The 27,419-nt window shown below is 41.1% G+C and overlaps 2 protein-coding genes across 4 annotated transcripts; one reads left to right on the top strand and one right to left on the bottom strand.

Moving 5' to 3' along the window:
- Positions 1 to 42: 42 nt before the first annotated feature.
- On the top strand, positions 43 to 4,417 carry ino80b (INO80 complex subunit B). Of its 2 annotated transcripts, none has more exons than XM_061710835.1 (6): positions 43 to 346; positions 677 to 811; positions 2,131 to 2,311; positions 2,396 to 2,553; positions 3,079 to 3,251; positions 3,517 to 4,417. In XM_061710835.1, the coding sequence occupies exons 2-6, from the start codon at positions 769 to 771 to the stop codon at positions 3,979 to 3,981; spliced, it is 1,020 nt and encodes a 339-aa protein (XP_061566819.1). In that variant the 5' UTR covers positions 43 to 346; positions 677 to 768; the 3' UTR covers positions 3,982 to 4,417. The 2 variants fall into 2 exon arrangements, with proteins under 2 accessions (XP_061566819.1, XP_061566820.1); XM_061710836.1 differs by having other exon boundaries at positions 43 to 309.
- A 363-nt stretch (positions 4,418 to 4,780) lies between these two features.
- Positions 4,781 to 26,438, bottom strand: intu (inturned planar cell polarity protein). 2 transcript variants are annotated; one of them, XM_061710834.1, is made up of 17 exons: positions 26,155 to 26,438; positions 23,243 to 23,835; positions 21,605 to 21,690; positions 14,655 to 14,870; positions 12,261 to 12,379; positions 11,978 to 12,067; positions 10,911 to 10,988; positions 10,434 to 10,617; positions 10,135 to 10,188; positions 9,411 to 9,473; positions 8,983 to 9,201; positions 7,608 to 7,700; positions 7,023 to 7,454; positions 6,630 to 6,724; positions 6,215 to 6,404; positions 5,623 to 5,759; positions 4,781 to 5,185 (listed from the first exon to the last, which is right to left on the bottom strand). In XM_061710834.1, the coding sequence occupies exons 1-17, from the start codon at positions 26,238 to 26,240 to the stop codon at positions 5,074 to 5,076; spliced, it is 2,847 nt and encodes a 948-aa protein (XP_061566818.1). In that variant the 5' UTR covers positions 26,241 to 26,438; the 3' UTR covers positions 4,781 to 5,073. The 2 variants fall into 2 exon arrangements, with proteins under 2 accessions (XP_061566818.1, XP_061566817.1); XM_061710833.1 differs by lacking the exon at positions 26,155 to 26,438 and adding an exon at positions 24,985 to 25,233.
- Positions 26,439 to 27,419: the final 981 nt, after the last annotated feature.

Consider the following 27,419-nt stretch of genomic DNA (forward strand, 5'->3'; position numbering starts at 1 on the left):
ACACCGGGCGCTATCCATGGATCTATTATAGATATCCTATCCTTCGGTGGTCGAGTTCAAATGGCTGTTTAAAGCTTAATAATAAGAGACGCTGTTAGTCATGCGCGGTAGCCACTGACCACCAGGGGGCAGCAGCGTTCCGCCGCTATCGCTGCGGGCTGTAAATTATAACCGGAAAACGACGAAGAAGTAAACTTCCGTGTTGTTAGCCGAGCATGTTGTGTTTAAATTCAACGACCGAGTTGTTGTTTATCTAAAAATACTTTAGTTTTGAAGCTTCCGTTAATACTTTGGATCTCTGACGAAAATGTAATTTCTGTACCTTCAGTGAATCATCTATTTTCAGGTTTAATTTTTGTTTTGTAGCAATTTGGAAACATTTCAAAACATAACACACTCCTGATCAAAACCTCAAGACCAGTTAAGAAATTGCAAGAATTTGATGCCATTGTCAGTTAAATGGTTGTTTTTACAACACATTGCATGCTCAAAACGCGTGGTCTCTTGCTCCCATTTCTTGTTTTTGCAGTTTGAATCTCTACTTGGAATTAATCTGTCCAAAATGCAAATTCTTGCAATTTCTTAGATGGTTTTTAAGATTTTGATTAATATTCTTGTGCTTTCTTTTGAATTTTCTATCAGTTTGAACCCTGACTTGATGTTTGTCTCTTGGCAGGGCCAGTTTCAGAGCCATTACGTTGGTTTTATAGTGGACTCAGAGGTTTGTGTTGACATGTAGAGTTGCATATTGGCTGTTAAGTCGTTTCAATGGGGAAAAGAAAAGACATGATTCATCCCAGGTTTTTTTCCGGTGAGTAAACATGGTTCTTTTTCTCTTGTTCCTAATCTTAATGGGTTTGTGAAGCACTTTGACTTGCCTTTGTGTATAAGTTGTGCTATTAAAGTGAACTTGCCCTGTTTTATCATAAGATTGGAGCCGCTGAAGTTGTTATTCTGTGTTACAGTTGCTTGCAGCCGGTAAAATGACATCTGCCTTCTGTTGATTTGAGCTCATTTCAGATAGAAGATGAGGAAGAAAACTCATCGTTTATCTAGTGAATCAGAATTTCCTTTTAGAAATCGTGGATTTTGATCATGGACCTAGTTGTAAAACCAGTGTATGTGATGGTTTGAGGACATATCGATGTACTTGGCAATGATGCTGATTGATCAGGTATATTCTGGACCGGCAGGGGTGGACAATCCTGGTCCTCGAGGGCCGGTGTCCCTGTTTAATTGCACCATGATACAAGGAGCTGTGTCATCAACGGAACTATCCAGACTTTGATGACAAACTGGTGGTGACGATGATTAATTAGAATCAGGTGTGTTAAAGCAGTGAAACATCTAAAACATGCAGGACACCGGCCCTTCTGGGATTCAGTTTGACACCTGTGTTTTAGATGTTTCCCTGCTTCATTGCATCATGATACAAGTGACTGTCATTAACAGAATTGTACAGAGCTTGATGACAAGCTGATGACGATGATTACGGTAATTAGAATCAGCTGTGTTAAAGCAGGGAAACATGCAGGACACCGGCCCTCGAGGACCAGGATTGCCCACCCACTCTGGAGTAACTGGACATCTAGATGTCTTCTTTTTCAGGGAAGCCTGTACTTATTTTAGTAAATCTAAAATCAGCAAATGTTATGGTAGTGTGGCTCTGCAGTACAACACTCCAAGTATTAATGTCTCGTACCTGCAGTCCAGACTTTCATAGAGGCTGTAACAGACATGTAGTTTTGGTTCGATGAAAGTATCACTGAAGGTCTCAAACGCATGAACCCTATTATTTTGGGGTGGTGAAAAATATGAATGTCTCTTGATTTGCTATGATTTCACACAGATGTGCAGTGTTTGGAGAATATGATATCTTGGTTAGGAATACTTTTTTTATTTGTCTTAAAGATCTATGGGGTTGTTAACTGCTGTATGTAGGTGGAGAAAACAAAAATGTCATGAATAAGTGCAGTTGGAGTGGACATATTTTGTTATTGCTTAATTTAAATGTTTTTGTTCTACTGTGATGCATCTCTGTTTGTTCTTTGATCGAACAGCAAGCACGGCTTAGTAAATAATACAATCTTTGTTTTGTATTCATCTGTGCTTCCATCTCATCGTCTGCAGGTGAAGGCAGCTCCAGCCTGCACAGCATTCACAAACGGAAACATAAAAAACACAAGAAGCACAAGAAGAAACACCACGGCTTTGCCGAGGCCCCGGAGCCCGAGCCCGTCCCAGTCCCTCGGCCCCCACCACAGCTGCGGCTCAAGATCAAACTGGGAGGGCAGACACTGGGCACCAAGAGGTGAGCTGTGTGGGAAATATTCCACTATCAGTTTTCATGGATCAAAAAACAACGCTCATGTTATGAGAGTCTTATGTGTTCCAGTGTTCCCACCTTCACCGTCCATCCCGGTGTGGCCCGTCCTCCCTCACCATTGATGATCATTGATAAAGATGTAGATAATGATGACGATGACGATGAGGATGATGATGACGACGACGATGAGCCCTCTGTTCCTCTGGAGCAGTATCGAGCGTGGCTGGGTTGGTACCATTACAATTACAGCTGGTAGAGGGACTAGTGTTCTTATTCTCAGAGAAAGTTTTTAATACATTTATCAATCACTAAAACGTTTTCAGCCTTTTAAACAAATTGAAATATATAGAAAATAAAATTGTGACCTTTAATGACCTGCCAATAATATATGTAATTAATTTAGGAAAAAAAAGTGGGAGCAACAACATTGCATTTACAAATGTATAACACAAATTAAAATAGTTACAAGTAGTCAACTAATTTGTTGAAAATCTAACAAATTTACTATTCTGGTTATCATTAAGTGCTGCCTCATCCGATCCCGGTTCAGATTAACTGTTTAGTTGCACATTATGGATTCAAAGCAAAGTTTTAAAAGCTTTAAATTAATCTCAAAATGCCAGTTTCAGATAATAAAATACATAAATACAATTAGAGGACCTTTTAAACCGAGTCAGCATCTGGAAAATGCTAAATAAATTTCATTTCCCGCTGTAAGGTAAGAATATTGCCTTTTTTGTGTGTATTGTCAGATGAAGACAGCAACCTAGCGACATCCCCTCTGCCAGACATGGACTCAGACTCCATGCTGGGTGTACCTGTGGACGAAGAGGAGAGGTGGCTGGACGCTCTGGAGAAGGGCGAGCTTGACGACAACGGAGAACTCAAGAAGGAGGTCGACGAGTCCCTGCTCACTGCTAGACAGGTGAGGACGAGACACTACAGGCTGCAAAGATGGACATTCCTTTACTCCTTAGTGCTTTAAAGGGAATAAATGAATCAAAGAAAGTCAAATGAATGCAAGATTTTGAAACATTCATATATTAAGTATTTCCTACATGATTTCTCATTTACAAGAAAGTTAGTTCTTTTATATATTGAGAACATGTCAAAGAAGGCTTGAAACTTGAATAGTCCTGAGGTCAAAAGTTGCTTTACGTCGCCTTAAACACATGTTTCTTCTTCTTCAGAAAGCCCTGCTACACAAGCAGCAGAGTCAGCCTCTGCTGGAGCTGCCTATGGGCTACAAGGAGAAAGAGATGACCGCAGAGATGATGCAGAAGCGGGAGGAGCGAGCCCGGAAGAGGCGACTGCAGGCGGCCAAGAAGGCTGAAGAGAACAAGAACCAGACAATAGAGAGACTAACAAAGACCAGCAAGGCCAAAATCAAAAGCCTGAAAGAGAGGAAGACCAAGCTGAACCAGTGCCCCATGGTCCGCTACAGCGATTCAGCTCTGGGAATCGCCATCTCATTCCCCTCAGGGGTCCCGGCTCCAGCCCCCGCACCTCCTCTTCCTCCCCCTCCACCCTCTCTGAACTGCGGGGTGAGCGGGTGCACCAACCTTAAGAAGTACTCTTGTTCGAAGACTGGGGTTCCTCTCTGCAGCCTCGAGTGTTACAAGATAAACCTGCTGCTGGTGCAGAGCACAGCTTGAACGCCAGAGAGAACATATCTGTAAAGATCAAGACGGGCTCTGGCCCAACTCCGTTTATACTGCACATATGTGTGATCATGAAAACTGAATAAATGTGTAGTATAGACACTGGTGGCCATGCAGATATGATTTGTACATCTTCTGTTTTATACCGAATCATTTGAGGAATGAAGTTGCAGTGAATCTTCATCAGCAGACCTTCATTTATAGATGTGCCAGGTCCATGTGTTTTTATTTATTGCTATTAATTTGCAGCATTGCTTATTAATCAATCCAATTGTATAGTGCATAAAGGAAGCTGTCAGGCAGATAATTCTCAATATTTTTCACTTCCAGAGCCACTCACTGCTCACATCACACAAAGTAGAAACTACAATGTAATAAAATGAAATATTGCCACTTTATTGTAAACAATTTATAATTTTTCCACAATTTTCCTGTGTAAAAGACAATATCTAGTAAACTTGTATTGAAAGAGAAACTATTACATTTTCATGTCATACATTGTTCATTTATGCAAAATGAGGGGTTTTTTTTCATACAAAACTGTACAAAATTTAAATGAACAGTTAATGATTTTGCTTTACTCCATACAAAGTGTGAACATATCAGGATAGTATTATTTTCTGTGTCAGCATAGACGATGACAGAACAGCATCATTGTGTTTGTCCAGTTTGGAATCCTAAGCATCAAGGCAGCAGGCTGTTGGAGCAGCTGGTCCCACTGGAACGGAGGTATTTTCTCACATACAGTACCGAAGAGTCTTGCATACGCTTGTGGTGAGAAACAAGGCAGGCTTGAAGCTGAGATAAGCAGCTGGCCTGCCATTTACTTATCGTTTGCTGAAAACCTCAGTCACGCTCCGCTGGTATCTGCAGAAAAATCATCTGGAAAATGAAGGCCTGTGTACATAAGAGGTTCAAAATGATACCATAGAGCGTCTCATAGAAGCCGCGGCGCTCTAAATCCCTACATTTGCACTCAGAATGCTTCTAAAGGACCTATGTTTTGTTTTCCTGAGAATGGGACTGATGCTTCAATGTTCAAGAGATTTTCATGCCCGTCCACACCACTGGTGTGGTGATCATGCGTCACACAGACAAGCCAAAGGAGAGTCTGAAGGCCATCTCAACAGGAACCTCTGGCACCGAGTCGTGGAAGCACACGTAGAACTCCTGGGGAACGGGCTCCAGCAACATCCGCCTGAAAAAGAACGGAGAGGTAAATTAAAGATGATGCTTTTTATTGTAAAAAGGACTTCAAATATAGCTGGATTCTCACCTTTATGGAAAAAACAAACTTTCTCTGTGACCGAGACTAGACATTTGACAGTGTTTCCCATTAATTCCCATCATAAACAAGAAAACTTCAGTGAAAAATTAACTGCTCGTGCTTTTCTTAAGAGCCACTCGAGCTTACCTAGTGGTAATACCCTGCTTATGTTGTTATAGCACAAAGATTAGACAGTTGGGGAGTTTCTGCGGCCACGTGTGCTTCTACTGGTGCAGAACTAAATATTAGCAGACGTCTCATTTCCTGAGCCTCCACCTCGGCCACCCGCTAGTTTATCAGCAGCCACCAGACTAATTTGAAACATTTTAAGCTGCTGATCATTTCCATCAAAGTGGATACAGACGTACCCTATAACCCAGTAAGTCATCGTGGGGGCAGCTTTTTTCTGGTCCGTCCAGTTCTCGGGTTTACACTGAAACAGAACCCCGTGCTCCTTGATCGGACCCAAACCAGCGCGCTGAGGCCTGTCTGCTGCACGCCGGCCCTGGAAGAAAGAGACAAATAAATCTCAGACAATCACGTTATTTACTCCCAGAAGATGGTAAAGATCCGTCCTCTCGTGATACTGTTTTTGATCTCAATATAAGAACAAATTAGTTTTAAATTTTGCTCCGACCATCACAGACAAAAAACAATCTTCAGTTACATCACTGCGCCACTCATCATATTTAGATGTCAGGCCCATCTTATTAAGATGCATGCACATATTTGTACATATGGAGCAATAAGAAGATATGCAAATTAATGGATTAGATACATGTCAAAGCAGTAGTTTGTGCAAAACTTTAAGACATGTAGCTAAAACTGCATTTTAAATGTCAAGTTTTCACAGCTTAACAGCTTAACATCAATAAGAACAAAAAAGATATACATCCAAATATTGGACTGTGTGGACAATGATGCGACTTTCTTCCTTTAAAAGGGGGGAGCGTGTCTCACCCTGGCTGGCAGACTCTGCTGGAACACGGCCCGTATGGAGAGGCAGCAGTGGTGGAAGTTGCGTATGAGCTGAGGATGGATGGAGCCGCTGAGCTGAGCCACTTCTCTGTGAGTGGGAGCGATGAAGATCCCCTGCACCGTTTCCATCAGCACGTAGTGGAACAAGGTGTTCTCCGCACCTGAGGTTAGTCTGGCACAGACGCAGAAGTGTTTACAGCAATTGTGTGACAGGAAAAAAGAAAGAAACCCTTTAAGCCAACATAATTTAACCACTATAAATAAATGAGTGAATATTGAATATTACTTACTTAGAAGACCTTCTGCACATATACTTTGTGTTGCATTTTTTTATCTGTATGAAAAGCGCTATACAAATAAAGATTGATTTGAATAAAAAAAAAAGAATATGACTTACTTGATGGTGTTATACATCTCCTCCGACTCTCTCTCAGTCAGGGTCTTCTTCAGAGTGCCCAGGTAGAAAGGGTTTGGGTGCTTCATTCTGGGTATCTGAAGAGAACAACACCTTCTAAATAAAAGCACTACAAGCAAGGCCCAATTAAGTCTGCTATTAAAGCAACTTTTTCTTTTTTCTTTTAGCTCGCTTATAATCAAGGACCTTAAGTTACTTTTACAAAGCTTTCCAGGATTCCCTCTTATTTGGTCATTTTCTCTTGTCGTGACTTTCTCGAGTCTCTTAGTCTCCTCGGCCATGAAACCCACTGCAGCTTGTGAGCTGGTTTCATGATGTTCATAAAGTAAAACATAGTTGTCATTGTTGAAGTGAAACTGATAACAACATTGGTACCTTGAAGAGGCCTCCACTGCCTCCACTGCCATCAGACCCTCCAGACCCCAGCGAGTCCCGTCGCCCCCCCAGCTTCCTCGCTGAGTCCGGGGTGGAATGTGGGCTGTGGCCTGGAGCCATGGAAGACCCCGACCCCGACCCGGCATCCATCTGACCCTCACTCCCGCTGTCTGACAAGCTCCTCTGTGGACTGGACCTGCGGGTCTTCTCGCTGAAAAGGCTGCGGCCTCTGGACCGAGAAGAGGAGCCTTTTATGGCTCCGGCAATTTTACTCAAGACTGGAGATGAGGCGGTCAGGCTGTCAAGCCGGTCGCGGGCCGTGGCAGCAGGAAGGAACCAGTCCGCGCACGACAGGCAGGGGGCAGGTGGAGCATTCAGGCGCTCCTCAATTCCTGCCTCCAACACCTCCAGCTGCAGCAAGGTGGCTTTCACCTGCGGCCAACGCAGAACAGAGATTTAGTTTAATACCATCAGGATCCAGTGACTTGGTTCTCTTGCTGCAAATAACGAAACTAGAGGACAAATAAAACAGAAATATGGACACATAATGCCTGTAATTTAAAAACAGACCTTAACAAAACCCACCTGATCTACATAGACACAATCAGGTCCAGGAGAGCCCAAAGCTGGTGAAGCACAACCGCCTGCTTCCAGCAGGACACACTGCATGAAGTGCCTCTGAGGTGGAAAAAGACAGAAAGAAATGCATTATCAAACCTCAATCACGAGAAAGCAGTGCAGTGAATGAATGCTAAAAGATGATATGCAGGTGGATGATTAGAACTACAGCGTACAGAGTGGAAGTATGTGTCACATCGGTATGAAAGCAGAGAAACTGATAGATTATAAGATACAAAGAAGGAAGACTGAGCCTGATGGATGTTTCTGTTGTTTACATGAAGGAACACATAAAAAAACACAGTTGTGACACTGTGAATTTACCACGAATAGCTAGGGATGGGCGGTATGGACAAAAAAATGTATCACGATAATTTCTGGCATTTATCCCGATAACGATAAAAATTACGATAAAAAAAATACCAATTCAACTCCACCTTTTCAACTATAAATCTATCTCGCTCTCAGATCCGCCATGTTTGTTACACAAAAACGTCAACGACGGGAATTTATCCTTCTTTCTTTCTTTCTTTCTTTCTTTCTTTCTTTCTTTCTTTCTTTCTTTCTTTCTTTCTTTCTTTCTTTCTTTCTTTCTTTCTTTCTTTCTTTCTTTCTTTCTTTCTTTCTTTCTTTCTTTCAGGCTAATTTCCTTCCTTCTTTCCTCCTGCTCTCTCCTTCCTTCTTCCCTTCCTTTTTCCTTCCTTCCTTCCTTCCTTCCTTCCTTCCTTCCTTCCTTCCTTCCTTCCTTCCTTCCTTCCTTCCTTCCTTCCTTCCTTCCTTCCTTCCTTCCTTCCTTCCTTCCCTCCCTTCCCTTCCTCTTTTCTCCCTTCCTTCCTCCTTTACTTGTTTTCTCCTTTCCTTCTCCCCTTTCCTTCCTTCCTTCTTTTCTCCTTTCCTTCCTTCTTTCCTCCTGCTCTCTCCTTCCTTCTTCCCTTCCTTCCTTCCTTCCTTCCTTCCTTCCTTCCTTCCTTCCTTCCTTCCTTCCTTCCTTCCTTCCTTCCTTCCTTCCTTCCTTCCTTCCTTCCTTCCTTCCTTCCTTCCTTCCTTCCTTCCTTCCTTCCTTCCTTCCTTCACGTACGTTGTGCATGGATTTAACACAGAACCATAAATCAGCTTTACACAAAAACTTCATCAACGGGAATTTATTGTTTTTACCGCGAGATGACAAATTCTTATCGGTAGGAATTTTTTTGACGGTTTATCGTGAACGGTAAAATATCACCCATTCCTACGAATAGCACATTTCTACAGATTTCACGCTCATGATAGGATCTGAGGCTGTTTCCAAAGAGGAACAACAGAAATGAGAAGACAGTCCTGAGTCACTGATTCAGCTCCTTACCAGCCCCACTATGAGCAGGAAGTGTCTTCCTTGAGGCTGTCTGTAACCCGGGGCCGAGCCGATGCCTCCGCTGACTCTCTGCTGAGGAAACACCTCTCTCCAGATGACCAGCTGACCCACTCGCTGCTCTGACGCCAGAGGCAGCAGGCAGTAGTGCTGGCAGTACAGACACACGTCCAGCAGATCCTCCTTCGGCAGGTGGTTGGCGATCAAGTAGGCCTGAGGGGTGGAAGCAGAGTGAATGTAAAGAGGGTGAACAGCAGAGACCTCTCTTCTCCCCTTTCCTCTTAGTTCATATGTTCCCACAGAGATCAGACTTGGCTGTGACATTTATAGATGACTATAAACGGCAGGGAAACATCAGGGGATTTTATAAATTTATCAACACAGCTGCTGCTGAAGCATGTGTGTGTTTTTGTGACACTTACCTTGTAGAACAAACAGGAACCAAGAATGACATAGAGACGCCTCAGGCCAAAAAAGTCCTCAGACTGATAACAGAAAAATAAAAATACAAATGTAAGAATAAAACACAATAAAAGATAAATGATGATGGAAGAAGACAACCTCAGAGGAAGGAGGAGGGTTTTTACTGTTGGTGTTCAATCACATATCAATAGAGTACTTTATTTACAGATGGATACAAAAGGTGCATGCCACATATTTGCTCTTGTCATCATCAATAATTCATTTAAAACCAGTATAATTGCATCTCCACCAGAGGAATCAGATCCTGTTAATGCCTCATTAAAAATACACACACACACACACACACACACACACACACACACACACACACACACACACACACACACACACACACACACACACACACACACACACACACACACACACACACACACACACACACACACACACACACACACACACACACACACACACACACACACACACACACACACACACACACACACACACACACACACACACACACACACCAGAAACTAAAACAGAGAACATGTCGCCCCTCAATCAACCTTTCACAGACCAAGATTAAGGACAGTAACACAAGTTTAACCCACTTCAGCATCACTTAAGACAAGTAAAAGGTTATAAGTTCATAATTATAGTTCAACAAACTCAGAGATGTAAGATGCATAAATTTGACAAGAATGACAAATTATTTCTCACCATTTCTCCAAAATCTGAAGACTCAAAGTCAGAAAGAACATTGTCTACCTCCATCTGTTGATTAAAAAATAAAAAGATTGTGACAACATTGAGATATAACATGTTTAATATTCAATCCGTGTTTTTTTTTCTGTTCTCGAGTAGTTTTTTTGCTAAAAATGATTTTCGGTCATTTAAATAACTGAACACAAGGTGGCGCCACAGCTGCACTTTTGATTAGACCACAGCAACAGCTGCATTTACAGCCCAGCAGCTGTATTTTATCTACTAATGCTCCATGTCATTTGACAGAAATGCACCTTGATGTCTGCAGGCAGGGTGAGCCACTGTACCGCCGGCAGTCCATCAAGGAAAAGCGTCCCTGACACATCTGGCGAGCTGGTTGAGGAGCCTTCCCTTAGACGTGAAGGCTGGATGAGCTGCTGGAAAAACAGGCAGAAGAAATGATCCAGCCGGGGAGAGTGGTCCACCTTACAAAACGCTCTGCAGAGAGCACATTCAAAGCCGTCAGACGAGTGTCATGATGTGGTAAATTATAGATCCATAGCAGAATGATCACATCCCGAAACTAAAGAAACAAGTAAATTAAGTAAATTAAGGTTGAGACAGACTGACAATGTTGACTTTGAAAACCAACTTTGAAACCAACAATGAATCATGTTTTGCTTTAGTGAAAGAACATATTTTGCATTGTGCGTAAAAAAAATATGACAACCAGAAAGATCAAGTTTCATGCAGCTTTCAGCAGAACCGAAGGAAAGCCAAGAGTGACCGACCTGTCTAAGGAGCCGTACATCACTTTTAATGTCCGCACAACGTCTCCCACCACCGTCTGCAGGGAGAGCAGAGGAACCCTGGAAGGAGACGGAAAAAGTCAACCACCAGCCTGGCTGAGTTTCAACTTCAGCTGAATAACTGCTTATCAAATATTATGACTGGAAACATTTGATGAGCTATTCTTTTTTCTAGTTGCAGGTCCATGACTTTCAAGCATGAATGAGATTTCTCAGGGGAGAAGATGGTGACTGACTCTGTTGACATGAGTGCTGAAAGTGAAAGAGGGCTGAAATGAGTCATCTCAAGGACCGTTTACGAAGGCATTCGCCTTAAAGAGGCATTCAAGTGAACAAAAGGACGAAGAGCAGCACATGTTAAAGATACATTACAAAGAAGTTGATGATCCTCTCAGATCGTTTTTTTTTTCCAGACTGCTGTATTTCTTCAAATAACTGCTTTATTTGAGGAAATACTGATGAATCTTAAATTCTCCCAAACCTTCCTTTTCCTTACAGGTCAGGGTATTTTGCAGCCTCAAAATAAAACTGGGTGGACTGCGTTTTTTGTCCACCTGCCAGTGTTTTTTTTGTTTGCTTTTTTTGTCCTACGTTTCAAGAGTGGTCACTAACAGATACTTTACACATTTTTCATTAAATACAAAACGAAAAAAAAAAAATACTCTTTTTTTTTTTAAGTCTCTTCCTGAGTCTAACTCTGACTTGATAAATCTTTTAACACATTATTACTTTTATACAAAGAGATGGAAAAAAACTGAAGGCTCATTTTCTTTAAGTTCATGGCACTAAAGAATTTCTGGTGCATCACTGCGTTGCCATGGTAACTTGGTGCTGACCTGTTCTGTCTCATGTAAAATGTCTCGATCTCTGTTGCGGGATGTTAAAAAAAACAGCATTTTACTATTAACTATTTATACTTTTATGCAGCGGCCACAGTGGCTGGTAGTTTGAGCTGGTCCCCCACCGCACATAATAATCTACACTTTGCAGCGTTGGCTAATTTCCACCCCTGGTGTGGGCTCAGTGTGTGTGGTGCTGCTTCGCTCCACCTCTCAGCAGGAAGACCAATGACCAACAGGTTATTGCTGTCCTTCCAGTAGCCAACATGAACCAGATGATTCCCAAGCAGCAGAGAAGAGCTGGAAGAGGGAACAGGACAATTAGAGAAGAAGTAGCAAAGTCAGATATATACTGAAAAGATGAGATTGAGGGGGGTGTTAACGTGAGTACAAATTAACTGTTAAAATCTTACAATTGACCACGAGATACCATCATTTCTCCAGAGTATCTGTTGTTCTGAGCTGTTTAATGTGTCAATTTAACTTTCCCAACCTGATGATCTGCCCTCCTGTGACATTCTCCAGCATGTCAGACAGAGTGAGGAAGATGCCCCTGACTCCTTTCAGCTGGCTGGATGCTTCGGACACGGGGTACTGGTACAAGATCTCGTCCTGAAGACACACACACACATAGCAGTTTGTAGTTTCTGGTTGCATATGTTCCTCTGTGTCATCACAATTACACATGTGGCTTTGAGAAACATCTCTGGTTAGTCTAACAACAGACAAAAAATACGTAAAAATGTGAAAAATCTGCTTTTGGATGCTCTAGTCACCAAAGCTTTCTGTCACCTATAATTTATGGACAGAAAAGACGAGCGAATGTCAAAAAGTGAGCGGATGTTTATGCTGCCACCTCAAAAATGTAAGTTTGGTTGAACTTTTTTCCATCTAACCAATGATTTACTTTGGAATGAAGCAAACGTCACTTTTAGGGTGAATGATGGAAACTATTTAAGTTTTCCAGCAGATTCAGGAAACACAGGAATTCAGCTGAACCACAGACAAACTCATCTGCGCTGTGGAAAACAGCATTATATGTTGAAGGCAAAATACAATAGTTTGGGCCGATCCAGCTCATTGTTTGTGATATTAGTATTGGTGCCAGCATGCTGAGCCACTCGGGGGGATCAGCAGACGTAGCCAGGGGTGATGGGATTTAAAGACCTTGAACGAGCTGCCCGCTTAAAGCCTTGGCAACCAAAACAAAGACTCAAACAAAACACATTCACCTTGAGGCCAAAACCATATACAGGGAGGCTCCTGGAGTGTGAGAATGAAGCAAACGCTGTTTCTTTTCTGTTTCAACCAAACTGGCACAGAAACAACCAACCAGAAAGAAAGCTCACATTAACGAATCATCCCAGCACTGAGAGTCAAAAATACTACAGCTCCTTCTCTCTGATTTCTACCACCCTGCAATCAAAGGACTTAAAAAAAAAGAAGAAAAATCAAGGTCAGAGCTTAGAGAGTTCCTGCACATTTTAGAAAATAAACCAGCGGCTGATGTGGCTCCAGACGAACCATGATCTGCCCTCTGCTGCACGAACTCGCAGACAAGAACAACCGTGAACCTGAAATTAGCGGCCCACAAAAACAGTGTCAGAGGTGTTGGTCAGTGAATGGATGCAGTCGGCTTTCACAGTAAAGCTCCACCACGTGCGAGCGGTGCCCTACTTTGTGGAATTCAAGACTGTTGTCGAGCAAATGACTCTCATTTAAAAAAGGAAACGTGATTTTTTTATAGAGTGAACAGTGAAATTACTCACTGGTGCTAAACCTCATTTAAAAAGGGCCACTTGTGAGTTAAGACGCAGCAGAACTGAGGTCACAACCCTTAAAATGAAGGATGTTTATTGAAAGAAGCTAAAATTGGTTTCAAATTCTCAGTTCTCTGGCCTTTTTTCTTTTTCTTTTTTTAATCCCATCTTGGTAGCAGCTGCAGATGCTGGACTTCATCCAGAGCAGTAGCTTCCTGAAGCATCTGACTACGATCAGAGAAGGTCTCCTTTCCACTCATAACACTGACATATCCTGCATCAGTTCAGTCAATCCAAACAACCAATTATCAGGATGCAACTGATCAGATTAAAATCACTAAATTAGTCTATTAAAGTGGTCTATTCTGTGTTTAAAATTGACTCTAAAGGTGTTGATACAAGTAAGGAGTGTCTTGTGTTTCTGACAGTTAGGTTAGGGTTTTAGCAACAACTTTAATTTCCTCTTTGTTCTGTTATTGTAATAAAGATCTTAAACAATCAGCATTTTATTTTTTCCACTCTCAAATATTGATCTTTTAAGTATTTTCTACACTTAAAGGTTTATTTTTTCTAATTACCGCATGTTTCCATTGGAGGACCTCCAGGACTCCTTTAAGGAAGTCTAGAGTTTTACTCTACTTTTAACTGCAGCTCTTGGGCCTGAAAATCAGCCTTTCAAAACATCCATGATTTAAGGACAGAGCTTTCCCATGGCCAGGAAATAAAATAAAGACATGTGGAGTCTGCAGCCTGATTATCACTGACTGGTTAACGATCATTGATTTTTATCACAACAAACACGGTTTTGTGTTACAGGCTTGTTAAAGATGGGCACCAGAATTCAGATTGCGGCACTTTTCAATTATAAGGCTATTACATGACATAAACATCTGTACAGTATTATTCCAACAGCATGACGCCATAATAAACATTCAGAGTACTCTCATTGTCGGCCAGTGGCTTTACTCTTGATCTGTGGTCTCATAAACTAGTTATAATACATAGAGTTATAATAAAACTGTCCTGACTCACAAGTTTTATCAGTTTATTTTATTAGACAGCAGAATGAAGGTGAAAATTTGTTCAAATCTTTGAAAAGCTTAGATCACTACTGGGTACAAACTGACCTCCTCCTGTGGCGACGCCGAGTCCAGTTTAAGTGACAGGTACATGACGATATGAGGGATGTGTCCGATGGACATTTGCAGTTCAGCCGTGTCCTCCCCCCACAGCAGGCGCACCAGCTGGCTGACCGGTGGAGAAGCCTTCATCCTCTGAACCGATGAAGAGTCGCTAAGTCTGTCTCTGTCCTCCGAGGACACCGTCTCCAAAGTGAGCTGCACCTGGAAAAGGTGGAAAAGGGGCAAAGAAAGGTGGGAGAGATGACTGGGATAAGTTATAAGGAGGGGAAAATGTAAAAGGGAGAGTGATTCTGGTTTATCGTTGAATCAGTGTGCCTACTAGCCCCTCTGAGAGTCTGATTTCCCAGAGTTCTCCAGGCTGCCGTGGCACCACATGATTACACTTGGCAAGGAGTTTTAACAGCGCTCATGAGTCCGTTTTAGGGAAAATATACGTGTATGCGTGTGTATTTGCGCCATGCGCTCAAAAGGGAGTAAAACTTCAATCATTCCATGTTGGAGATAAATGAAAAACAGGATGGTGACCATCAGAGAGAAAGCAATACTGTCATCTACACCAAACCACTGCATAACAATGAGATGGAACATGTGAGTGGTTTCAGAGCACGTGACAATTAAAGCCAGAAACCCACGAAAAAGTGTCAAGACAGCAGATGCCCTATCCTGTGTCATTCATGCTCTGGTTTTACTTTTCATCTACGGTACTATATTTTATGTTGTCATTCAGAGGAAGTCAGATTGGAAACAGACGCAGCGCTGGGAGGAGCTATGACCAACGCACATGTGTGTTAGACGCAAAGAAGGATGAGAAATGGCATCTTAGTGAAGACCGTTACAGCAATTTGTGAGATGCACATCAGGTTTAGAGCAGTTTGGGAAAATCCAATTATAATTAGGAGAAAAGGCTGTGTGTTGACCTTGCAGAATAAGATCCCATCAGCATCAGTCTGCAAAGAGCAAAATCAAATTTACTTGACTGGAATTTTGATTCGTGAAGCTCAGTTTCATCTACGCAAAGTTCTGCCCCATTGATTGGGATTTTGGTTTCTCCAAAGTTTAGATGTTTTGGAAGGCTGAAAGGAACGTTCACAGACAAATACACTTGAAACACAAACACACCCACACAAAAAAATACAAAAATATATATAGATCACATTTCCCGAAATGGGAAAAGCTAAGACTGTTCAGTATCCGAGAAGCTGACTCCATAACTTTGTGGATGTTAATCCAAGTGAATCAGAACCCAGAGTTAATAAATACGTTTGTTGGTGTAGTGGGTTTAAGACATGTGGTTGAATTCACAGATCAGAGGAGAAATGGTTACGAGCCCTGAATGAAGGAAGTCCACGAGGCTGCCATCGTCCCAGAGCCAGACACAACAGCACGGCACCAGAATCTCCCGGTTCATGCCCAGTGAGAGTATCATCCCCACTTTTATAGGAGCTTTGAATGTTTTTGTAGGGATCCTTCCCGGACTAAAGCTGACAAAATCATAGGTTTAACGTCTAAGCGCTTGATACATTAATGTGTAGTAATAAAACCCCCTTTTCCTTCACACAAACCGGTATTTGTAACAGAGGATAATAGTGTGCGTACCTCACGTTTTCTTCAAGGGGACCTCATATCCCTGATGTTCTACTTGAAGCCTCAGCATTGAAAGATTTCTATCTGAGAAAAATGTCTTGCATCTATCGCATGCACTCGTTTTTTTTTTTACAGGCCAATTCCAGAAGCTCATGCCCCGATGAGGGCGGTAAACATCTGGTTAAGCAGGTTATAGTCACTGTTTCGTTGGGAATACAACACTGTAAGAAGATAACACGTAGTATTTCCTTCATCTCTCATGCTGTTCATGTTTTCATTGCCGTAGCTGATCTGTCTTCTCTGCAGAAGAATCTTAAATCAGTTTATGATTTTGTATATTTATGTAAACTTAGCACAAAATGTAATAGTTTGTTTTATTATTTCTTTCTTGTAACAATTATGCTTGGCAATAAATATCATACTGTTATAAATCATGTTTATTCCCTTTTAAATGGAGCCACATTTGTCAGGAACATACATTCATGGGATGAGCAGCAGAGCCTAGTACATGGGTTGTGGCCATGAAATATTTGCCAAATCTTTTCTGCCAATGTCACACTTTTGACTCTTGTTTGGTGTTTGGTAGGTTGGATGATTGAAGTTTGAAGAAACAACACATATTGGCAGTTTAAAAATGTATCCCTTTTACAAACAAGAGCCTCGGTGTACAGTTCTTGTGGAAGAACTGTACACAGTCACAACAGTTTGGCACCTTCTCCTCATGCTGGTCACACACTGCTGTGAAATGGCATCCCATTCTTCAACCACCATTTGTCGCAAGTCAGCCAACGTGGTTGCGTTGGTCACTCTGGCACGAACAACACGCCCAGGCTGATCCCACAAGTGTTCAATGGGGTTGAGGTCAGAACTGCTGACAGGCCGTTCCATCCTCTTCTTTCCCAAATTCTGGAGGTAGTCTCTGATAAAACCTCCTCTGTGGGGACCAGCAGTGTCATTTTAATGTAATTCTCTTAGCCACAGATGCTGGTCACTGCAATGTTTTGTTTTAGTTGGATTTAACAGCTTTCTTTGATATAGTCGACCATCAGATCCTCCTGTCTTGCCTGAAAAGATGGGTGGGCATTCGTGTAGAGGGGGGCGAATTAAGCTAGTTCAAATCCTTCCCAACTGAGAGGAGTTTTTGTGTCCGTCTGCAGAGTCCTCCTCTCACATGCGGAGTGCCTCAGGGTTCTATTCTCGTCCCTCTTCTTTTGTCATTATACTTGCTTTGGCTTGGATCAGTTCTCTGAAAACATGCAATTAATTCCGCTTTTATGCTGATGACAGCCAACTTTATATTTCACTGAAGCATGAAAAAGCTTACTCTGCTAAACAATATGTTAGAGTGTATTGACGAAATGAAGACATGGATGTCTTATTTTCATACACTTCAAGATAAAACTGAGCTCATGTGATTTGGGCCTAGTGATGCCTCTAAAGTGCATGTCGACTCGGGTTTTTTAAGCAAACATTTGAAACCTACAGCAATAAGCCTAAGTGTAAAACTGTACCTTTAATACACATATTATTTCAGTGGTCAAGTCCAGCTTTTTTCACCTACGGCAACTGGCCAAGGTTGGGCCTTTTTTCTATCCAGACTTCCCTTTGACATTTTAATCCATGTTTTTAATCACAATGCTAAAAAATTATTGCATTGCATTGAAGTTATCCAGAATAACTTGCTCGACTCCAGTTAGTTCAAAATGCTGCCGCCCAACTTTTAATCGATGCAAGAAAACAAGAGCGTATTACTCCAATTTTAGCATTAATTCACTGGCCTCCAGTTTGTTTACGTGTTGATTCTAAAATTATTTTATTTGTTTTTAAAATGTTTTCATGGTGTCACTCCAAAGTATCTGCCTGACCTGCTTCAGCTTCACACGGTCTAAGTCTAAGAGGAAACTTTTTCAGTCGCTGGCTCAATATTGTGGAACGAGCTACCTTTAGACATCAGGTAGACCGACTCACTTCCTGTTTTTAAATCCTCCCTTAAAACATACTTTTTCGCCTTGGCTTTGTAACTCAGTTTGAGATCTTGGTTTTAGTGTTTTATTTTTGTTTCATGCTTTTCTGCTTTTGCTTCACATGTTTTCAATGTTTTAATGTTTTTTTTTTCTGAATCCATGTTTCTGTTCAGCACTTTGGTCAACTGTGTTGTTCTAAAAGTGATATATAAATAAAGTTAAGTCTAGTCATCTTGGAGGATAGAGTTAGGCTCTTCTCTATATCAACAAAGACAAGTCAATGCCTTTATCTTATATATTGAGATTGCCTTCAATGATGACGAGCTTTGTTTTCCCAGTGAGGGCGACCCCGCCCCACACCATCACACTGCTTCCACCAAAAGATGTTACTCTATCGGTGCAGATATCCGCAAAACGTTCTCTGCACCTTCTCCACACTTTGACCCTATGATCCAACTGTCGTAGGCAGAATCTGGACTCATCGCTGAACATAACGTTTCCCCACATGTTCAGGTTCCAGTGCACGTGTTGCTGACACCAGCACAAACGGGCCTGCCTGTGAAGGGCGGTCATGGCAGGCCTCCTGGCAGCCCTGTGAGACTGGAGACTGGCTGCGTGCGGTCTGTTCCAGATTGTCTGGCAGAGAGCTGTCGGTCATATCGTCCTGGAAACCTTGACTGCAAATCTGTAGATTTTACGGTAAATTACGTTATCAAAGTGTCTGATTGGTACCTGAGTGGCTGCAACCGAGGGTATCAGAAGATTTAAGAGTCAACCAGGAAAATAAGTTGTTTGGCATTGGCAGAGAAGATTTGGCAAATTTTTCATGGGCACAACCCTCAGCCTTGCTGCTTTGCTGCTCTTTCATTCATTTATTGATTAATTCCTACAAATAGGACTGCAACTAATAACTATTCCGATAGTTGATTAGTCATCGACTATTGAAACGATTAGTCGATCAATCGGATTATGAATCTCATAGTTATTAAATAGCTCTTATTTAGCTCTCTCCTTTTAAATTTTACATAAGGCTCCTCAAATGATGCGCTAATTATAAATTAAAGACATGAAAGATGGAAATTTTATTAAAAAATGCAGCTTTTAATTAACTTTACTGCCGGTCGTTGCAGTGATGCCTCGGCCATATTGTTTATCTGGCGCTGTACTCCATTGCATATGTGCAATTCTCAGCAGGGAAAGGAAGGAGGAGGATGCCTCACTGGTGGCGACAATAGCATCTGAACGCTATTGTACATGTGCAATTCTCAGCAGAAATAAAAAGGAAATAAAGATATGCATCACGCATTGTTACAACAAAGAAATAATCTACCAAGCACAAATTTGTTTACTTATTGCACTAAGTTGGTCAGTATTTACTTCAGATAATCAAAGATTTTCCTGGATTTCAATAGGATTTTCACAAAAGCTAAAATGCAATAAGTTTGCACAAACTATAGATATAAAAGTAGAGCTTTTTCTGAGTCAGGATTTTTTTGTGAAGAATGAAGAAGACTTGGATGCTCCCTGAGTAGAAATATTTAAGGCTTGTTCCTGTTAAGCACTATAAATCACAGAGGATGTGTCACACAACTGGTGTCGGTTTCAGTATTTTAGTGTGAAACTGCTGCAAGATGAGCATTGTATAACAAAAATACTTTAGCCGTAAGTCGGGCGGGCTCACTGCGGACGTTTCTGTCTTTCTGCAGAACTGTGGAGGTTCTGTCAAGGCTTAACCTCAAACCACCAAAGTCCTTGCATATCCAATTATACATTTTCACCACTACATCTTTCCTGACACCGGTCACACCCAAACTCTGACATGATGTTGGACAGAGACACCGAACGCAAAATATATACCCTACAGAGCGCTGCCCAGAGGCTTGAACTGTTAAGGTCCGAGGACTTAACGCAGTCAGAGAAGTAAATGAGCTGTGGGTTAATGTCCTTCCAAAAAAAGGTAAAGTCTATATTCTTCTCAGTCTTTGACCATCTGGAGTCGACCAAATCATTTGGAAAATATGGGCCAAACAGTAAAAGATCCTATTACCTGGTCAAAACTGCTGAAACCGTTGAATATGTAGTTTTTCTTTTCTTTTCCTTCAGAGATCACTCCCATAACTCTCCAGGCTGTCAGCTCTGACCACAGGCCACCAGCCTCAGCGGGCGCCTCCATCTGGGCTCTCGGCCATTTTAGCCAATTTGACTGGAACGCTATTATTAAAGGATAACCAGGCAACACCAGTGCAGCATGTGATGAACCTATCACAGGGATGAGTTTGATTGAATAATTTAATCTGGGAAGTGAGTTCTAAACACATTAAAATTGATTAAATGCCTCTGTATTTTCGATTATTTTGGACGTGCATGTGCTTTAAGAAAATGCGACTGAGAGCTGACGGCAAGGAGTCAGATTTGAGTAAAAAACTTTCAAATTCACTGAAGAAATCACTGCCTGGAGAGGCTGAGCAGGCAAACTGCAGAATTTTCTCTCATCATAAATTATAAGGATGTGGTCAGACTGGAGTGCGCTCTCGCTCGAATTCCTGCCTGTTGATATCAGCCATTTACCACCCGTTCATGCACACACACACACGAGGGAGACACTGTCGTTCATTTGGAGTTGGTAAAGAGCATGGACTTACTTTTAAACTGATATTTGTTTCTCCACACATAATAGGTTCTGTCTGGCACGAAGGAAAACTATCTTACATCAAACACACACACAAAACAATTTGGTCAGAAATATGGCTCTTTTTCCAGTTTGAAAGTCATCATGGTGCCCACAAAACCGTATATTTTTCCATAAAGCCGTACCCTCTTCTTTCCCTGTAATGTAATTCAGTTTCAGACGACATCTTCTAATCAGCTGAGCTTCCAATCCCACAACAGCTTCCTGTGGCTGAAAAAGAGTCGTGGCGCTGTCCTGTTTGTCTGCCATGTTTGCCACCAGCTCTGCACGCACTCTGTCATTTACAAATTCCTTCTTTTTGATGCTCGCCACTTTGGTGAAAATGCTCAGCTGAAGCGGAGAACGTGTTCTTTATTTCTTTTTTTGATAACGATCAAAAGATCATTTCTCAGTAATTGTAGGTTTTCTAATGTTAACCAGCACCGCGCTCTGCTTTCCGTGCACATTTAAGCAGTTGAGGTAAACCGACGCATCCGAAAGTAATCTAATGTCTGTATTTACTGCTCACGTCTGCTGTTTGTGACACGCCAGGACTCTGAAGGCATAAATGTTACCTGTCAAACAATCTGATAAAGGGTTGCATAAAACAGAAAATGTGGATGTGAAATGAAAAAAGGAGCACCGAGTCGTGACTGGGTTTCAGGAAAACGACCATCTGAAGTTTTGTTTTTGTTTTAAATCAAAAGCGCCACACTAACCTGCGTCGGTCCCGGGATGCAGGACAGAACCCTCTCGATGTTCTCACAGCTCACATCAACATCGTCCACAGCTACGAGTACATCACCTGAGCACGACATGGAGAAAGGAGATGTTTATCAAGCGATCCAGATCAAAAAGGTCACACAAAAAAACAACAGTGGTGTTTCTTTAACCCAAGGGTTGTCCAAAGTCGGTCCTCGAGGGCTGGTGTCCTGCAGGTTTGAGATAAACATGACTGTGTAATTACCAGACTTGTGCAGATCTGGACGACAAGTTGGTGATGAGCATTAATTAGAATCGTGTGTTTTGATGCGAGGAGACATTTAAAACATGCAGGACAGCAGCCATCAAGGACCGACGTTGGACACCCTTGTTTTAACCACTGCGTAGTGCCAAAGAAACAGAGATTTGCCACATATTTCAAGAATTGCCATAAAACCATAACTTCATAAAACAGAAATAGAAACCAGATGGGTGGCGAGATTTTAGAGAGTTTTAGCTACGTGGATGTTGTTGGAATCTAATATGAAGCTGATGGTCTTGTTTTGTTTTGTTGATGCTCATATAAGAAAGAAAGGGAACTGACTGCACAGAAAACACACACACACACATCGAGGGATTTTTAAAAATCTTACAGTCAGTCACTAAGAAAAGTGGCTTCATTTTAAACACAAGGCAATCCCTTCCTCTGATAAGATAGCAGATTAATCACAGCTTTGTTTACACATTAGGTCTATGAACCCAGTAAAAGGCTATGAAACAGCGTTACCTGTGTGCGTGCAGGGAGACACGTCATCTCTATAATGCAGCTATTCCAGCTATTTAACCACTCTAATTGTTTGAGCATGCTGCTGCTGTGCATGGAAGCTTCTGCACCCCATTACTGACGCCAGTCGTCATTTGTAGTTAGGCACAAATGGCATTCCTCTGTTTGCTTGCAAAAATGGAGTATTCCTGAAAGCATGAAAGCTACTACACCGACCCCAAGCTGTCACACGGACAGGAACACGTGACACTTACAGTTTCATTCACTGTATAAAATAACAAAGTACGAACTTGAGAGACAGTTACTGACTATCCTGGACAAGAACTTCGATTTTACAGTACAGTAAAGGAAACTAAACCTATGAAAATGATTTTTAATGAGCCATTCTCCTTACACCTTGAAAGAGTCTGCATGGTGCATCTCAGTTGAGGATCAACAAAATTCATGGAGAAAAATAAAAGAAGCACTTTTGTGTGTTTGATGGTGCAAATAGACGAATAACTTGCAATGCTGCTTCTTAGTTTAAAAAACAATAATTCTGATCAAGACTCATTTAATCTTAATGAATTTAGACCATTAAAAACAACAAATCAGTCAGTGCTCCAGTTTTCTTCCACTGAAGACACATTTCTTTTACATAATAGTTGCTACTTTGGTTTCACTCCATGAAAAATAAACTAATAAACCACTAAAAGCTCAGTGTTGCAATACTTTCCTCTGCCTTTCCGTGTATTGTTACAAAATGTGGCTTTGTAACAATACATGGCTGATGAGCATCCAGACTTCTCAAAGCTACACAAATATACTATGAATTCATTTAGGTTGACAACACAAGCTACAGTGGCATTAACTGTTAAATTAATGGTCTTACCAATAAGGATTTGGCCACATTTTATGGCTGGGCTATTTGGTATTAATCCATGAACGGTCAGTCTTTCCTCCTGTCTCACTACTGCAGAGACTCCTTGTCCTGGTCTCCGGCCAGGGCGATGCACAACTCCGAGAAGTGCTTCCAGCAGTCCTCCGCTGTCACACAGAGGAGCTGACGAACCAGCTAAACGTTTCGGGTTGAGGTAGACGCTCACTTCCTTCAGCTGATGCTGCTGAACATCCACTCCCAGCCTTTGGCCTGGCTGATTCTTCAGAATGGATGCTGGTTGAGATGAACCTGAGCTGTTTTTACTGACACCCTTCCCTCCTCTGTGTTGGGACGGTCGGCGTTTCCGCCTCAGGATCCTGACTAGTCTTTTGAGACTCGGCACACCTTTTGCCTGGGAGCTGCATGGCTGCTTCTTACTCTCTTCTGTGATGATCTCTGCCTCTTTTTCGCTGAAGCGGACGTGGTTCGTGGATACACACTGATTGGCCTGCGACAAAGCGGCCTCTTCTTCACTTTCGCTCAGCTCCAGGTAGAAAAGCTCACCGTTCTTCTGAATGTCATCGAGCCACTCTGGTTCCAAGTCACTGAGAGAAACATTGAAAACACTGAGAAACAGTACAGGACAGCACGCTTCAATACAAGTTTTACTACTGTGAATGTGGGGAGCATTTTATAACTAGGGTTCAGTGGTTCATGACAGAACTAACTTATTTTTTCTGTTTAATATGAAGATCTTATTTAGATTTTTCAAAATCTTGTTTAATCTTTTTAACCACTACATTCCTGCTTTAATCTTTAAATGTATCGATAATCTGCCTATTACCACCTGAAAAACATTGCTAGAATTAAGGGGTTTCTGTCTAAACAAGACATGGAAAAACCTATTCATGCATTCATTTTCAGTAGGTTGGATTATTGCAAAGGCATCTTTAAAGGCCTCAACAAGAAATCAATCATGCAGCTGCAGCTGATCCAGAACGCTGCCGCCAGAGTCCTTAAAAACACCAGGAAACTGGACCACATTACACCGGTCATGAAATCACTACACTTGCTTCCAGTGAGTCAAAGAATAGAGTTTAAAATCTTACTGCTGGTCTACAAAGACCTGAATGGTCTTGGACCAGAATACATGGTTGATCTGTTAGTTCCCTATGAAGCTCCACGACCCCTGAGGTTCATCTGGATCTGGTTTGTTGTGTGTCCCAAGAACCAGAACCAAGCAAGGTGAGGCAGCGTTCAGTTATTCTGCTCCTCACCGGTGGAACAAACTTCCTGTAGACCTGAGGTCTGCTCCAACTGTCAGCTCCTTTAAATCAGGCCTAAAAACATTACTGTTTACTGAAGCGTTCTCTTAAATTAAATACTTACCTACTGTACTCTACTGCCCTTACTTTTTAACAACTTGTGCTTTTTATTATTTTATTTGTTATTTACTGTTTAATTGTGTCTTGCTGCTTTTCATTTTGATGTAAAGCACTTTGAATCCACTTGAGTTGAATTGTGCTATACAAATAAACTTGCCTTGCCTTGCTTTTAATCTTTTAACCAAAAAAGCACAAGAAACTAGAATCTGAATCATGCACTTTTCTTTACAAAACTGCACACATTGCCATTTGAATTTCAAGTCAAAGGAGCGTCTAGTCATTTGGGTTACAGGTATGAATAAATAACCACCACATTCCTGCTAAAAGCGTTTGTTTGGTTGTCATCACGGACTCAGACAACCTCCTTACTCGGTGTCGCAGCTGCTGAAACTCCCTGATGCGGAGTCACAGTCGCTGTCTGGCTCCACGACATCTTCGCCTCTACGAGTCTCCAAAACAGTTTTGTCCGCATGTTGGCGGGTGTTTTCGAGTGACATTTATTATTATTTTCTATTTTCTATCTATAATCTATTGCGCACACCTGTGAAGCGTGCCTTAAAAAAGGCGAAAAGAAAAGTTTTACTGTGATGAGCAGCGGTGTCCTATCGCCATGTTGTAAACACCGGAGACGGCTCAGGAGAATCACGTGGCACCAGCGTGCAATTTGATTGGTGGAAGAAGTAGTTGCCCCTGACAACGCAGAAGCGCTCTCTCTCTCCCTGTCTCCCTCTATGTCTCTCTCTCATTCTCTCTATTTCAAATGCTTGCCACAGGTGAGGCGACAGGTTCGAGTTTCGCATGCATCCTAAAGTTTTGCTTTGTTTTCAGGTGAAATAAGAAAAGAGGAAACACGAACCATGCAGGAATGCACCAAGAAACTGTCAAACAAGTGAATTATACATTGTACGCTGGATCTACCATCAACACTAATGCTATTTAACTTTATGATAGAGTAATAACGCGCTTTAATCATCCAACAAAGCCACCAGTTCATCAAAATACCATAAACTGATACACAGAAATGATGCATATCGTTAACTGTTGCAGTTGCAACCAATTGACCAATATTGAATTACTGGTCTTTTAATGACTTACAGAATAATAATAATTAACAATAATAATAATAATAATAATAATAACGAGGATAATAATAATCATCAGCATCAGCATCATAATCATAATAATAATGATGATGATGATGATAATAATAATAATAATAATAATAATAATAATAACGAGGATAATAATCATCATCATAATCATAATAATGATAATAATAATAATAATAATAATAATAATAATAATAATAATAATAATAATAATAATAATAATAATAATAATAATAACGAGGATAATAATCATCATCATAATCCTAATAATGATAATAATAATAACGAGGATAATAATAATAATAATAATCATCATCATCAGCATCATAATCATAATAATGATGATAATAATAATAATAATAATAATAATAATAATAATAATAATAATAATAATAATAATAATAATAATAATAATAATAATAATACTGACCTGTAAAGAAGAACACTACGAATAGAGTCGAAGTCCTCCAAGTTCTTTGAAAATGAACTTCCATCTACAGAAACGTTGAACATCATCTGCGTTTCATGTTTTCATCGGGACAGTAAGACAAACTGTGTTGCGTTATAAATACACCAATAAATAAAAAAAGCAATCCCGAGCCATGAACGAGTCCAAAGTTCACTCCTTCTCCTTGAAAACAAGGTTTCTGACTGAACCAGCAGCCCCATGCGAGCTGAGCTGCGTCCTAACCCAGGACGGGTCCACTGCTTCCCAAAGAGGGTATTCAGGATAGGTTTTTCTTTTTTTAATGAGAGAGAAACCTCCGAGCCAACATAGCGGAGATTATTCTAGCGGTCTTGTAGAAAAGTAAAGAAAAAGAAAAAAAACGGGTACTGCCTGCCACCAACTGGGCAGAAAACCCTCCTCCTTAACGTCAAAATAATAAAGTATTCAGAGGAAATCACTTCACTGTACGAAACACTACAGCTTTATTGCTGAAAAACGACGACGAATATATCAAATCTACAGAAACCTTACAGGACTGTCTCAGAAAATTCGAATATTGTGATAAAGTTCTTTATTTTCTGTAATGCAATTAAAAAAACAAAAATGTCATACATTCTGGATTCATTACAAATCAACTGAAATATTGCAAGCCTTTTATTTATTTTAATATTGCTGATTATGGTTTACAGTTTAAGATTAATGCTGCGTTCCATTTACCTCGGAAGTCGGAACTCGGAACTGGGAATGACGTCACAGCCGAGTTATCAGCGTTCCAGTTACAAAGTAGGTAAACAAGTTTGTAGTTCGCATATACCACATGAAAAATGTAAATTACACTATAGTAGCATATATATGCCGAACAATACTTGAATACGACTGATTTAGTGTGACCAAAACTAGAATGAAGTGCTACGAATTTTTACAGAGCTCTCTTCTACTGTTTACAACCGGGGCAGCCATCTTGGAATGTGAACTCGGGGGTGGTGAAGACTCTCCCACTTTCCCAGTGGGAAATCCCACTTCGAGGGGCGTTCCAGTTGAAAATTCCGACTGAGAACTGGGAAATCCCCACTTCCGAGGACAAATGGAACGCGGCATAAAATTCCCAGAATATTCTAATTTTTTTAGATAGGATATTTGAGTTTTCTTAAACTGTAAGCCATGATCAGCAATATTAAAATAATAAAAGGTTTGCAGTATTTCAGTTGATTTGTAATGAATCCAGAATGTATGACATTTTTGTTTTT

Source organism: Cololabis saira, chromosome 20 (assembly GCF_033807715.1).
Source record: "Cololabis saira isolate AMF1-May2022 chromosome 20, fColSai1.1, whole genome shotgun sequence".
Lineage (NCBI taxonomy): Eukaryota > Metazoa > Chordata > Actinopteri > Beloniformes > Belonidae > Cololabis > Cololabis saira.